The 13,499-nt window shown below is 36.0% G+C and overlaps 2 protein-coding genes across 9 annotated transcripts; one reads left to right on the plus strand and one right to left on the minus strand.

Moving 5' to 3' along the window:
• Nucleotides 1-1,050: 1,050 nt before the first annotated feature.
• Nucleotides 1,051-9,082, minus strand: LOC108346833 (phospholipid-transporting ATPase 1). 6 transcript variants are annotated; one of them, XR_008245247.1, is made up of 9 exons: nt 8,960-9,082; nt 7,147-8,848; nt 6,210-6,558; nt 5,250-6,039; nt 4,979-5,102; nt 4,561-4,780; nt 3,623-4,081; nt 3,229-3,538; nt 1,051-1,466 (listed from the first exon to the last, which is right to left on the minus strand). XR_008245247.1 is itself a non-coding variant. In XM_052868374.1 (8 exons), the coding sequence occupies exons 2-8, from the start codon at nt 8,540-8,542 to the stop codon at nt 3,340-3,342; spliced, it is 3,537 nt and encodes a 1,178-aa protein (XP_052724334.1). In that variant the 5' UTR covers nt 8,543-8,848; nt 8,955-9,082; the 3' UTR covers nt 1,699-3,339. The 6 variants fall into 6 exon arrangements, 2 of the variants coding, with proteins under 2 accessions (XP_052724334.1, XP_052724335.1); XR_008245249.1 differs by having other exon boundaries at nt 7,147-8,851; XR_008245246.1 differs by having other exon boundaries at nt 8,955-9,082.
• Nucleotides 9,083-10,025: 943 nt separating this feature from the next.
• Nucleotides 10,026-13,436, plus strand: LOC108347537 (serine/threonine-protein kinase STN8, chloroplastic). 3 transcript variants are annotated; one of them, XM_017586844.2, is made up of 5 exons: nt 10,026-10,717; nt 11,129-11,302; nt 11,506-11,910; nt 12,132-12,495; nt 12,922-13,436. In XM_017586844.2, exons 1-4 carry the CDS (start codon nt 10,118-10,120, stop codon nt 12,480-12,482), a joined length of 1,530 nt encoding a protein of 509 aa, XP_017442333.1. In that variant the 5' UTR covers nt 10,026-10,117; the 3' UTR covers nt 12,483-12,495; nt 12,922-13,436. The 3 variants fall into 3 exon arrangements, with proteins under 3 accessions (XP_017442333.1, XP_017442334.1, XP_017442332.1); XM_017586845.2 differs by having other exon boundaries at nt 12,928-13,436; XM_017586843.2 differs by having other exon boundaries at nt 10,027-10,717; nt 12,925-13,436.
• Nucleotides 13,437-13,499: the final 63 nt, after the last annotated feature.

The raw sequence follows: 13,499 nt of genomic DNA on the forward strand, positions 1-13,499 counted from the left end.
TGTTACACTAGCTCTCATGCATTATGTCTTATAAAACTCAATAAATTTTCTTCTTTTCTCTTTTTCAATCTTTGTTTCTTATCTTTTGCAATATGCGGGATAAAAATTGAATATAATATTGTAAAAATATCTTGTTTCTAAACATTGACATTATTTTTTCTTCCCGAAAGTGTCGTTTCAGTTTTCTTCCGCAAGTGGAGGTTGCTTCTCTTCTTGCAAGGCTGAGAATTGAGTTGGCTGTTGCGTTCTTCCTTAAGTTACAAGATTTCTCCTTAATCAGTGGGAATCGTGGCTCCCTTTAGCTATATAAGTAGTGCATTTTATTCACTCCAAGGAATACACAAAAAAAAGAACTCTCTCATCTCTCATTCTCTCATTTCTCTCATTTATCTTTCTTTCTAGTAAAATCTCGAATTTTTCTTATACCCCTTTAGAGTTTCTATGAGATTCTAAAATATTTTTAAGAAGTTTTTGTTGTATCGTACAAACTTGTACAACACACACCATATAAGTTGTTAAGAATAGTAATTTACACATCTCAACAAATTATATTCGTGATTTTATTAGTGTTTCGGATGTTTTGGTCCAGGAGGATCCTGTTAAAACACAAACTTACTTGTCGAAGGCGGGCGGGCGATCACGAACGACAAAGGCGGACGGGGGACGACGAAACTGCTACGGACCGGGCGGACGCTTTGTCAATCTTCGTTTTAGAACCATATCTGTACATACTTCTCTTCTAGATCTATAAGTAAACATTTATTATAAAGTTTAAGTTAGTTTTGTTAGAAGTGTTGCACAAGAATGTAAACAGAATAAATGAATTTGCTTGGTGTTTTCAGTGTAGCTCAGTTCCAGAACAAAGAGTGAGACTTGATTTCTCATGTGCCTCTTGCAGTCTTAGTGAAGCATTTTGCAGGGTTGTCTGTTGGTTTGACTATAAACTGGAAAAAGGGACTGTACGGATTGCAGAAAATTGCATTATTTTATTTTATCTTTTGTTGAGACAGTTTATCTTTTTTCTTTTCCGTTTCAAAAAGGGGATTATAAGGATAATACAAGCTTGATTTTTACATGACTTTTGTACATCTGGTTGCTCTGTACAGTAACCATTCTCTCAAACAAGTGGATCATGATCATGATGCCCATGCCCCATTTTTTAGATTTCACCCACAATCAACTGCTGAGTATCTATTTAACAAGTCATTAAGTAAATTTTTATACTTTTAGAAGAACAAAGAGAGTAAAAAAATTAGGAAAAGTAGTGTGAAATTAATGTAAAAAATTTGTGGGTGAAAGTATCATTTCTCCTCTTTAACTCTCTTTCATTCTTCCTCTCCCTTTTCCCTTCATTATGTGATGCATTTACTAAGCTTGGCTTCATATGTGATTCCCCACGACATACTTGATTACTGTGCAGGATGAGCACCTATTTTGAGTTGTTGCAATTTGCTGATGCTACTCACCTGAAGAATTGACCTCACAAAAGATTAGGGCCAAGTACAAACGGACCTAAACACTTGACAAGAGTGCTTATTTTATTTCTGTAAAAGAAGGGGTCAGCACAACATTTTTCCATCTTCATCCATGTACATATGCATGCATATATATATATATATATATATATATATATATATATATATATATATATATATATATATATATATTCTGGTACAATAACCATAAAAGTCACTCGAAAATAACACAGTAGAAAATAGCAATTGGTGACATTCAATGCTGAGCTTTTAACTCGTTTGTCAGTTACAAAACATAAACTGAATACATGTTTCCTCAACTGTTTGCTAAACCCATGACCATCCAAGGAGTTGGCAAATGTAAACAAAAACCATCTCAGAAAGCGTCCAATAAAAACCATTCTTAACCAAAATAGCTTAAATAACTGTCCAAATTTCATTGCCACAGGATATTTTAGCAGTAAACAATGCAGACAGTGTGGATAAGCATTGCAGAGTCGCATACATCGAGCATAAATTTGGGATTTATGTTGTCAAAGAACTCAAAATGCCAAAGTTTGGTTTTTCTAGTGCGGGGAGAACTCCGTGCCATGGGAGATTCCTCTATAAGATTGACCAACAGTACAGAACCCAAAGCAAGCCAGATTTTTAGTTAACAAATTAATAAATTCTCGTATTGCAGAGAGGAATCCTTGTTGCTGCCAAATGATATCCATTCTCCCTTCAGAAATTATATAATTGAATATTTTAAATTTGAAGATTCATTTTGATGAGAGAGAACCACCCATCAAATCCATCGTTGTTTTTTCATGCAAAACTATTCCCAAGGCAATTATAATATACTCATCTGACTGTTGCCCAAATCAAAGGCTCATGGTGCCATTTGATAGATAGGCTGAGTTGAATGAAGTTGCAACATGCAACAAGAGCTTTTAAACCTTTATAGAAACAAAAAGAAATAAAAAATACTACTTGAATATCAAAAAGTAAAAGAGAGACAATGTAACTGAATTTTAACAATTGCAACTGAAAGTGTAACTGAATTATTACATCTTAAGCATCTTACAAAGAGAGGAATATATAGCTGACTAAAAAACAGAGAGGTTCAGCATACTATCTGATACCAATGATTATTGAAGGCCAAGTCCCAAAAAAAAGACAGACAGCAAAGTACAGAGTTTTGTATAAAGAATATCTAAATATAATGCTACAAATAAATATTATAGAGAGCTCTCATTTTACCCCTAAAACTCCAAAATAATATCTCCCTTATCTATGTTGAATATTTGTCCAAATTTTGACGAAAAAAATCAAATCGTAAATTCAATATTTAACGAAGATTTTGGTCCTCAATTTCCATAAATATGATTTTTGGTCACACCTATAGATGCTATTATTGGTAATTATTGGTCCTTATATTTTGACACCGTTGAGTATTAGCTACTCAAGGACCAGTACCTAAAAGCCTATAAGATACAATTTCTAAATTCTATAAAATCTGAGTAACAGCATTGCTATTTCGTCATTAGGGATAAAGCGCTATCATAAACCATTGAGAGATCTCCGTCTCTCTTAACTACTTATTCTAAGATAGCTTTGGACTATTAGTAATACATATCTAAAACTATTAAATTCACTCTCCGTTTTTGAAAACCACTGCGTTCAATGAAATTAAATAAAATATCAATAGATAACTATAAAAGAACACCATTCAAAATATGTTTTGGATTAAACAGAGAAAGCATACACTTGCCTGGTCACTTGTACAGCCAACTTCCACAAGAATGCAATGTGATGGAAAAATTACAGTGGAAACCATTCCAATGAGATTCTCTAGTTTCTACAAGATTGATAATAACTCGAGTTATTTGGAAACTGGACACTTTGGTTGCAAATTATCATGCTGTTTTGTCATTGTCTCAGCTTCTCTGGCTATCTGGATATCTGAAGGACAAAAGGCTTGATAAAAGGCTTTGCAAGAAAAGCGAGGTAGCAATGCCACGATTATTATAAGAAAAATTGTCATCCAATATGTAGGGGAACTTGCCAAATGATAAATAGTCCTGAAATTATTAGAGGCACATTAGCTATATATCCCACAGTACTAATCTAAAATATAGTATGCTAATAGGAAGACTTTGACTAACCCGTAATTGGGAAAGACAGGTATAGAATCCAATATCACCACGCAGCCATATGTAACGATTATTGATCCCCATACAGCAACATGACTAACCAGTGCCCACTGGTTAATGTCCATAGCCAGGTGTACATTTACAAGGATAACAACTGAAATTGTCCATAAACTGCCCATGCTCCATATATCAATTGTGCTGTCCTTATAGATGAATACGGGAATGTAGAAGAGAGCAAGACTCTGCCATAACGTGTCAATCATTGTAATCCAAAATAATTGCAAATTGTAAGCCTCATGCCTGTGACCTGTACCATATAATTTTGGATACAGCAAGAGTGTACTATGACTCAAGTCTTTGTCCAACACACCAACAATGATAGTGGGGATAGATGTGTATATAACAGAATAAAATACACTACTCCACTCTGTCAATGCAGAAGTTGTAGAAAAAGCAGTGCATAATATATACCTACGGACAAGGAAGACACCGTGATAGAATCAATAAAAGTTTTATAAAATCTCATTATGTAAAACTAAATTACTTCTACCACCAAGCCAAAGAATTGGCAATACATCCTCCAACATATTACAAATTTGAACATGGATAGCATAGCATACAGCCAGAAGCAGACTATTCTTAATGGGGAACTTCACTGACAAGTGTTAACATACAAACTTGGATAAATTCCTTTTCCCAGTTGATGTAGGAAAAATAATGAAAAGGAAAATTTTCAAGTTCAAGTTCAAGCCTACAAATATTTAAAGAACAAATAACAAAATATATATATATATATATATATATATATATATATGTACATATGTATATGTATGTACATATGTGTATATATGCTGAGCACAGGAATGAATCAACAAGTTAAAAGAAAGACTAATTATATTGAATAAATAGGTGGAAGTCAACCAGCAGTATGAAAAGAAAGCTATACATACCAGAATAGCATCAACACAAAGACAGCATTGCGGTAAAAGTTGTACAGAACAAGATAACCAACACGCTGATAATTCCAGTGTCCGTGAACCAGAAGCAATTTTTTCAAGAACTGGAATTGTGCCATGGCAAAATCTGATGCCATCACAGCTTGGCGCCCTTCCTGCCCACATATTCCAACACCAACATCTGCCATTTGGATCATCGACACATCATTTGCCCCTGTCCAAAGTAGTAAAACACAAACAGAAGAGGTCATAAGTTAGACACTGAAAATCTTCGTTTTAAATGCATCTGATCATACAAATAACAAGTTACATGCAAAAGAATCTTGATGACCTCAACTATTAGCCAGATTCGGGCACCCAAAAAAGTACAAATGTAAAGTATACTAATTTCATATCATTATGAAGAACTTACCATCACCAATAGCTAATGTCAGATCATCTGTGCGGCTTTTTATCAGATCAACAATTCCTGCTTTCTGCAAGGGTGCAACACGGCAGCATAGCACAACGGTACAGGAAGTTGCAAGTTTGAAAAGCTGTAGAAAGGAAAATGGAAAACAGTAAATATTTGCCATGAAATTATTGATACCAACATAAACAGCACTTAAATAAATTAAGCTTCAGTTTTCCAATATATGTAAATATTCCTAATGAAAATTTCAAGTGAGCAAGGTTAATCTTGCCTCTGACTCCAGTTCCTTCTCCAAAATATAAACTAAACTGGTTCCATCAATTATGAGTGCCAATGGAGCAGTAGTTCCTTCTTTTTTCCCTGCATTTGACTTGGGCAAGCCCAATGATTTTGTATTATCGTGAATATCAGGGCAATCATGTCTAGAATCAGTTTTGCACTTCAGATTCTGATGTTCTCTACTTGAAGATTTCAATCCATACTTTGCTATAGCATCAGTCAAGAGCTTTCTGCACTCAACCTCTGAAGTGCCATTTATAATGATCTGCTGCATATCTCTACTCAGAAGTTTACAAGAAAGACCAATTGAAATTGCAGTCTCCTGCTTATCACCAGTAAGAACCCAGACCTTGATTCCAGCTTGCCGCATGGACTCAATGGCTTCTGGCACACCCTCCTGCAGCTTGTCCTCAATTCCAGTTGCTCCGAGAAGCTTTAGGTTGCATTCTATCAGAGCCGCTGTTTGACGTAGTTTTGCAGCTCGATCAGTCAATGAAGTGCTTGCATCTTCATACATGTTTTGCCACTCCTCAAATTCAGCATCTGAAAGATCCCTGGAACCAACTACAAGAGTTCGTAAACCTTCCATAGAATATTCACTTAAATGACTCTGAGTTTCATGCTGTATTCCGTTGTTTCCTTCTTTGTCAGGAGCTAAAATGCTAAACATTGAACTGTCAGCGCCTTTAACCAACACCTTAACAACATTATCAGGAAACCGGAGAATAACTGACATCCTCTTTCGCACACTATCAAACTCATGCAGGCCCAATACGTCCAACCTACAATAATGCACACAGAAATGATTAATTGAATATAAACCACACAAAACATAAAAGGCTGCATTTCTAAATGCTATGTAAATAAAAGTCAATTTCATTAAATACAAAAGCCCAAAAACATTTGGAAAGCAAAACATATAGTTTCGCGCCAAATGGAAGTCGCTATTTACCTGAGTTTCTCACCATTGACATCAAGAACAACATTTCCAGATGTTCGCTCAAATAGAGTATATCCATATGCAGATGCAGCTGAAACTAGAGCTTGTTCATCAGGAGACTCTCCCTGGTAATCAATACCTTCTATTTCATGATTTGATTCATCTTTTCCACAACTGGAAACTTTACCACTACTGATAATGGGGATCACAGTATTACAAGCAGCCAATGTGAGGAAAAACTCATGAGCAGCAATTCTTTCATCTAAATTTGAGTCTTTCCGCAACAATGCCATTAGTTCAGAATCAACAGGAGTTTCAGATTTGAGTTTCCATTTTCGTTTACTGTTATTGGCTGCTGCTTCTGCAAAACATTACCAAAATTCGGTTTGTGATACACATATTCACCATCAAATTTTCATTGCATCATAAGCTTATAGATGATTCTAAAGAGAAATCAAGTAGTCATTCAGCTCAAACATACAACATAATCAAATGGTGGATGATAGAAAAACTTATTGAAGGGTACGGACATTTCATCAGACAAGTCTAAGATGAGGCGGAAATTTCGAGACAGAAAGTCAGTCCTACATATATACAGATCTATAGATATGAATGAAACATATTCCACAGGTCAATCCCAGGATTTATTTAGGTAAACAAACAGAAAATGAAAGCCCAAGAGAACATCGTGCTACTGGGAAATGGTGGTGTATTTTACGGGCACCAGTAAAGCACTCATTGTCATATACCAAAAATATCAAAACTAGCGCACCACTGAAACTTCCATGAAAACCAAAATTTTTCTAATGATCTCAGTGCAACACACAAAGCTTTTCAGCAAATTTCAAACTATATCAGCATGACAGAGATCAACGCATCGTTCCACACCTTTAAGCAAACTGGAATTACATAATGACCTCAAGTGAAGCTCAAATAAAGAAAAAAATACCTGTACTTTCATCATCTGTATGCAAGGAGCTCCCGTAGCTCTTTCCATGAATACTGGCTCTCTGAAACTCCATTTTGTTTTCTGTTAGAGTTCCTGTCTTGTCAGAAAACACGTAGCGTATTTGACCCAAATCTTCATTTATATTTAATGATCTACACTGGAACCTTGATCCAGATTTAGAATCGTACATATCCTTGTCCTCTATCATGAAGTATGACTGGCCCAATCGAACTAACTCCATTGTGATATATAGAGATATTGGTATCATTATCTGAAACACAATAATAGAGCTCAAAAAGGAGAAGAAAGTTTCCATTGTTATCCCATAGTACCTGTATTTCCTTCCCTCATTTGGCCCTTTGTTGAAGAATTTTTTTCTGTAGTAAGGCAAGGTATCAAGCTCATGCTCATGGCGTACCAGCCAGAGACCCATCCCTAGGGAAACAACTGCGCACATGATAAAAAGAAAAACTGACAACCACAAAGTTTCTCTATTCATGTAACTTTCCAGTTTGCTTCTCTTGGAAGGGGAAGCTGCACTGTTCAACATTGCTTTTGTTTGCTGTCCTGCATAGACCACAACACCAATTATCCAATCCGTGTTCTTCAGCATGCAACCACGCAGAACAATGTTTGACTGGTTAAGGGGAATCTTATGGCCATTTAACTCCATGGTGGCAGTGAACTCATAGATATTCCGATTAGGTGGTTCACATCTAATAACTCCAGAGACAGCACAAGCATCTTGCAAAAACGCTGAAACTGTTTCTTGCTTGGCAAACCGTGTCTTCAAATTCGATTCACCATCCAGATTCATTGTTTGAATATAAGCAACCCCACTAGGATCGCTTGTCCCCAGCAAGACCATGTCAGCAGGAATCATCTCATCGGCTAAGATTTTAATCACATCACCAGCCTGCACATTTTTCCATCTCTTAGAACGGAACTGAGCCGATTGAAGAACCAGACACTCACGATTGTTTTCATAGCAATCTGACCTGTGCCTGCGCCAATCCTCGTAGGCATCCTTGATAGCAGTGACGCAAAGCACAAACAATAGGGGGAAAAGGGACACGGTTCGGCCGAAAACAGCTAGTGGAGGAAGCTGATTCAGGGCAGCAATGGCAAGGAAATAGAGATAAGCGACCCGGTGGAACTGAATGAACAGATTCTTGGGCAAGAAGTTGAGAAGAGTGTATCTGCTGGTTCGGATGTCATTCCCACAAAACTCATACTTTTCATTAGTCTTGGTGGGATCATTAACATAGATGACGTTGCCATTGTCATAATGAAAGAGGGTATTATCATCAAATTGGACGCTGCTTTTGGGACGAACCCTGTTGCGGCGAGGATGGGAAGTTTCAGAGGGGGGAATGTTTGGAGCATTACGTTCCATAGCACTCCACGATCCCCCCCTGACGCGGTGCACTCAAATTCAAAACTTGTTCAGTACATTGGCAAGCCAATCCCTGAACAAGGCTATACAATTCCAACCAGATTCAAAATAGAATAATATCAACAACAAACCCTCTTCTTGTCTCTTCTTGTATTGCTTGCAATCTAAAAATCAACCAAATAGCAAAAAGGTAAACAAATGATGCAACGTGATGGGCCTTTAAGCCCACATTGGTAGAAAAATAATGTCATTTCATTGCACCGCATATTGCATCCATGTTGGCGATTGTTCCTCCCCCTCCCCCTCCTGCTGCAACAACAACAAACCATTCAATTGAAGGATGACAACAACAATCATACAATAAGCAAATGAACGAAGAAATGTAGAAACCAAAACAGAAAGGAACCCTAACCTGACCTTGAAGAAACAAACACAGTGTGCTATTGAGGAGAAGAGGAAAGGGATTGGATCGAGGTGAAAATGCAAATGCAAATGAAATGGTAACGCAGAGAGAATTTCCCCGCGGAATGGAACGGAACGGCTAAAGAAAACCGTTAGTTGGAAGACAATAACTTAAAAAACGAATAGTATAAAAATGTAATAACAAATTAACAAATAACAATAATGATAATAATAATTAATAATGATATAATAATACAATAATGTAATAATTAAAATGATAATATTAAATAAATTGTAAGATTAAAGTTTGGCAATTGAGAAAGAATCGGAGAACCACCAATTCCGTTTCCCACCAAACCTTATTTTTAATTATTCAAGAAAATATTTTTTTAATTATTCATTATTTTAAAATGATATTGAAAAATAATTTTTGTTACATTTTTATAAACAATATATATAGTAAGACATGTTCCATGTAAGAAAAATACAAGCAAGAATACAACATCTATGTGATGAGTATGATGGTGTTTGAAACATTAATAAAATTAAAATGAATTATTTATTTATGTTTATATTATTATAAAGAATTTTAATTAAAGTGAAGATCGGCCTTCATACTTAAATTCTAAAAAAGTATTACTTTTAACCTTAAAGAAAGAGAAAAGGAAATAATAAATGATGTTTTTTGTCACTCAATTTTTTTTATGGTCGGCAAATATATTTTGTTGTGTAGAATTTAAGATCACGGGGTATTCATAGTTAAAGAAAAAAAAACATCAAAGATAATATTTAAAGAGAAATGATAAAATATAAGAATAATTGTAAGCAAAATATAGAGGAACTAAACGCATTTTACTTTAAAATATTATAAATTTCAGACTGAATTTAAACAAATGTATGTATATTATTTTTTACAAATATATTGTTAAATTGAGCATATTTTATGATGAATTAAGATCATAAATTGTATTAAAATAAGTTTAAAAAATTTATTTTCCATAATCTAAAGAAAGTGTTACACGTGTTTAATATTTTTCTGTGGCTCCAAGTACGATGGATGAGGCATTAAATTTGGACCAAGAGAAAGAATGGATGAATAGGAAGAAGAAGAAGAAGAAGAAGAAGAAGAAGTGGCAAAAGTGGTGCCTCTGATCTGAGAAGCATCATCATCCAATGGCTTCTCTGCTCCCTCCAACTCCAACTGCTACTTCCACGCTCAAACACAGCCAAATGGCCTCTTCCATGAAGCTCACAACTCCAAACAATGCTTCTTTCTTGCAAAACTCAAACCACCGTTTGAAGAGCAACTCTGCAAAGTGCCATGCAGTGTTTGGTGATGTGGCCAAAGGGTTGGTGGAGAACAGTGTTGGCATGGACCAGTTTCAAAGTATCCAATCGGGAATAGTGCAGTTTGAAAGAGTGACTGAAGGGTTATCTGACATGCAGAGGTGGGCGGTTCTCGTGTTTGGTGGGTTGACGTGGATTTACCTGACTGCGAGGCCAGGTGTGCTTGTTGGTGCCATTGATGCATACCTTTTGGCCCCTCTTCAACTGGGGTTGGACAATTTGGTTGGAAGGAGGAACTTGAAGAGGAGTGACTTTGTGGTTGGAGAAAAGCTTGGTGAAGGGTCTTTTGGTGTTGTCTATTCGGGTGTTTTGGTTCCGAAGAATGGGAATGGGAATAGTGGGAGTGTTGATTTGGTGCAGAAGAGGGGAAGAGGCAAGACAACGCAGGTGGAACCCAAGTCTAAGGATAAAGTCATTCTTAAAAAGGTACTATTGTAGGAACTTCTTTAAGGAAGGAAAGAACAGTGATCTTATGTTGGTGTTTGTTTGTTCTATGCACAAACTTAGATAGAGTTTTACCTTTGGTAAATTTACTGATTCTCAACACATCCCTTTATTATGCAGAATATTGAGTTGAAATTCCAATTCTGATTGGATAGGAATGCTTAAAGAACTATATCTGAACTTTTTTACTAAACCTTTGATGATTAGGATTCTCATTCATTCTGTCTTTTTTCTCTATTATAAACTCTTGTTTTCTGATCAAGAGAAGGAAGATGTATAATTCAAATGTTTAAACCAGTAAATTGGATACTTGATTTGCTGAATATCCATTTTCTACTTTTAGACTATGTAGTCTAAAAAAGGTATTTTGCATCTGATTAATGGGATGTGCAGGTTAAGGTGGAAATTCAAGGTGCTGCGGAGTTTGGTGATTATGAGGAGTGGTTCAATTACAGGCTATCTAGAGCAGCTCCCGAAACATGTGCCGACTTCCTTGGAAGTTTTGTAGCGGATAAAACAAATTCACAGTTTACAAAAGGTGGAAAATGGCTTGTTTGGAAGTTTGAGGTGCTCTAGCTTGTATTTCTATTGCATCAACAATAGCCATAGATGAACTAATCATGCCTATTTAACTGTCAGTCAGGAGTTTTATAAAAAAAGTATTTTTCATGGTGTTGAATGCCATCTTGTAAATATAAATTAAATTTTCCATCTTAGTCTCGTTTAGTTCTCCATTTATTTAACTAATTGGAAGGTTGCTTGTGTCACAGGGGGATCGCACTCTTGCTGATTACATGAAGGATCGAAACTTTCCTTCAAACTTAGAACCTGTGATGTTTGGACGTGTTCTGCAAGGTGTTGACTCTTCAAAACGAAATGCATTGATCATCAAACAAATACTGCGCCAGATCATTACATCTCTGAGGAAAATTCATGATAATGGCATTGTTCACAGGGATGTAAAGCCAGCCAACTTAGTGGTTACTAAACGAGGGCAGATTAAACTCATTGATTTTGGTGCAGCAACAGACTTGCGGATTGGAAAGAATTATATTCCCAACCGTACCCTTTTGGATCCTGACTATTGCCCCCCAGAATTATATGTACTCCCAGAAGAAACACCAAGTCCACCACCAGAACCAATTGCTGCTTTCCTTTCTCCAATCCTTTGGCAGGTATACTACTTCACTCCATTCATGCAGCATGTTGGCGAAGATCAGTTCACAAAAATAGGATTGTTCTTTAAATTAAAATTTGAGGACTCAGTTAAGAATCTTCCGACTTAGTTAAGATATTAACTAAAAGATTTGTTTATATCTTAGTCGCGTACTGTTTATTCCACACATTTGTTTTTTTGAGGAAGTGCTAAAGTGGAGTTATGTGATTATTGTTGCAGTTAAACAGCCCTGATTTGTTTGATATGTATTCAGCTGGGATTGTACTTCTTCAAATGGCTATTCCATCCTTGAGGTCTTCTGCTGCTTTGAAGAATTTCAACTTGGAACTAAAAAACTGTGGATATGATCTGAAAAAATGGAGGGACTATACTCGCAACAGGCCTGACTTCCAAATTCTAGATGGTGAATCTGGTAGAGGGTGGGACTTAGCTACAAGGCTTGTATCTGAGAGAGGTTCCCTACGAAGAGGACGTTTATCTGCTGCTGCAGCTCTGAGACATCCTTATTTTCTTCTGGGTGGTGATCAGGCAGCTGCAGTACTTTCAAAACTAAGCTTAAGCAGAAAGTGAGCTGCATAGCAATGTGGGTATACTGTTTCATTTTTTAAATCTTTCATTTTTTTAATCATTGGTTATCTATCAGATTTGTATAGTCAAGTTTGATCTGATAACATTTCTATTTCCTCATGCTGGTGCCCATGTTTTCTTCTGAAACTGTATCTAGAGTTATCTACTGTTTCCTTGGAAAGAAACCAAGCAAGATAGTTTAGAATTAAAGAAAATCACTTTTGTGTGTAACCTGTACCTGTGCATTCTCTTTTTCTTCACAAGGTGATGTAAAAATTACTGGTTAACCTGAAAGGTAGTTTCTCACTGTACAAATGACAGATTTCTTTAGTTTTTGGGTTACTGGTGACAGTTCACTCATTTGTTTGTTATTTTGTTGTTAAGAACTATGAATCATATCACTTTTTATTGAAGTCCTCTAAGGTAATATTGTTTTTATCAGCAGCAGCAGGAGGAGGAGGAGGAGGCATTTGAATTCAAAGGTGTTCCACAGCCAGCCAGCCAGCCAGCCAAACATGTGAATTGAGTACCATCAAATATAAGATTTTTTTCAGTTTCTTTCTTTCTTTTTTTTTGTGTCTGGGTTTTCCTCCCCAAGTTTAAATCAAGGGGAAATTTTCTACTCAATTTCAGTCATTCGATAAGCCTGAGGATATCAAAGCATACAGAGGGAAAAATTATTGCTACAGTATACATTTATGTCTTTCATGTTACGTATATGACAAAAATTTCAAACAGGATCACATAGTGCTTGTGCGAGCTTAATCAGTTATCTCCTATGGTTTCTTTCTACAAAAGGTGAATTCTTGAAGATCGGTTGAACCTTATCTCTAAGACCGTAACTTTGAGTTATATGCTTGAAACAGAACTTACAGCCAAGTAGTGCTGCATTCTATTGACACTTACCAGATGAAGTTACTTACTTACATCCAGGATGATATTATGTATTTAGTTCCATTCCGTATAGTTCTATCATCTGAATAGTATTCTTGTACGAAATTGTGCTTCTTGTTGCTTACA

Source organism: Vigna angularis, chromosome 9, assembly GCF_016808095.1.
Source record: "Vigna angularis cultivar LongXiaoDou No.4 chromosome 9, ASM1680809v1, whole genome shotgun sequence".
Lineage (NCBI taxonomy): Eukaryota > Viridiplantae > Streptophyta > Magnoliopsida > Fabales > Fabaceae > Vigna > Vigna angularis.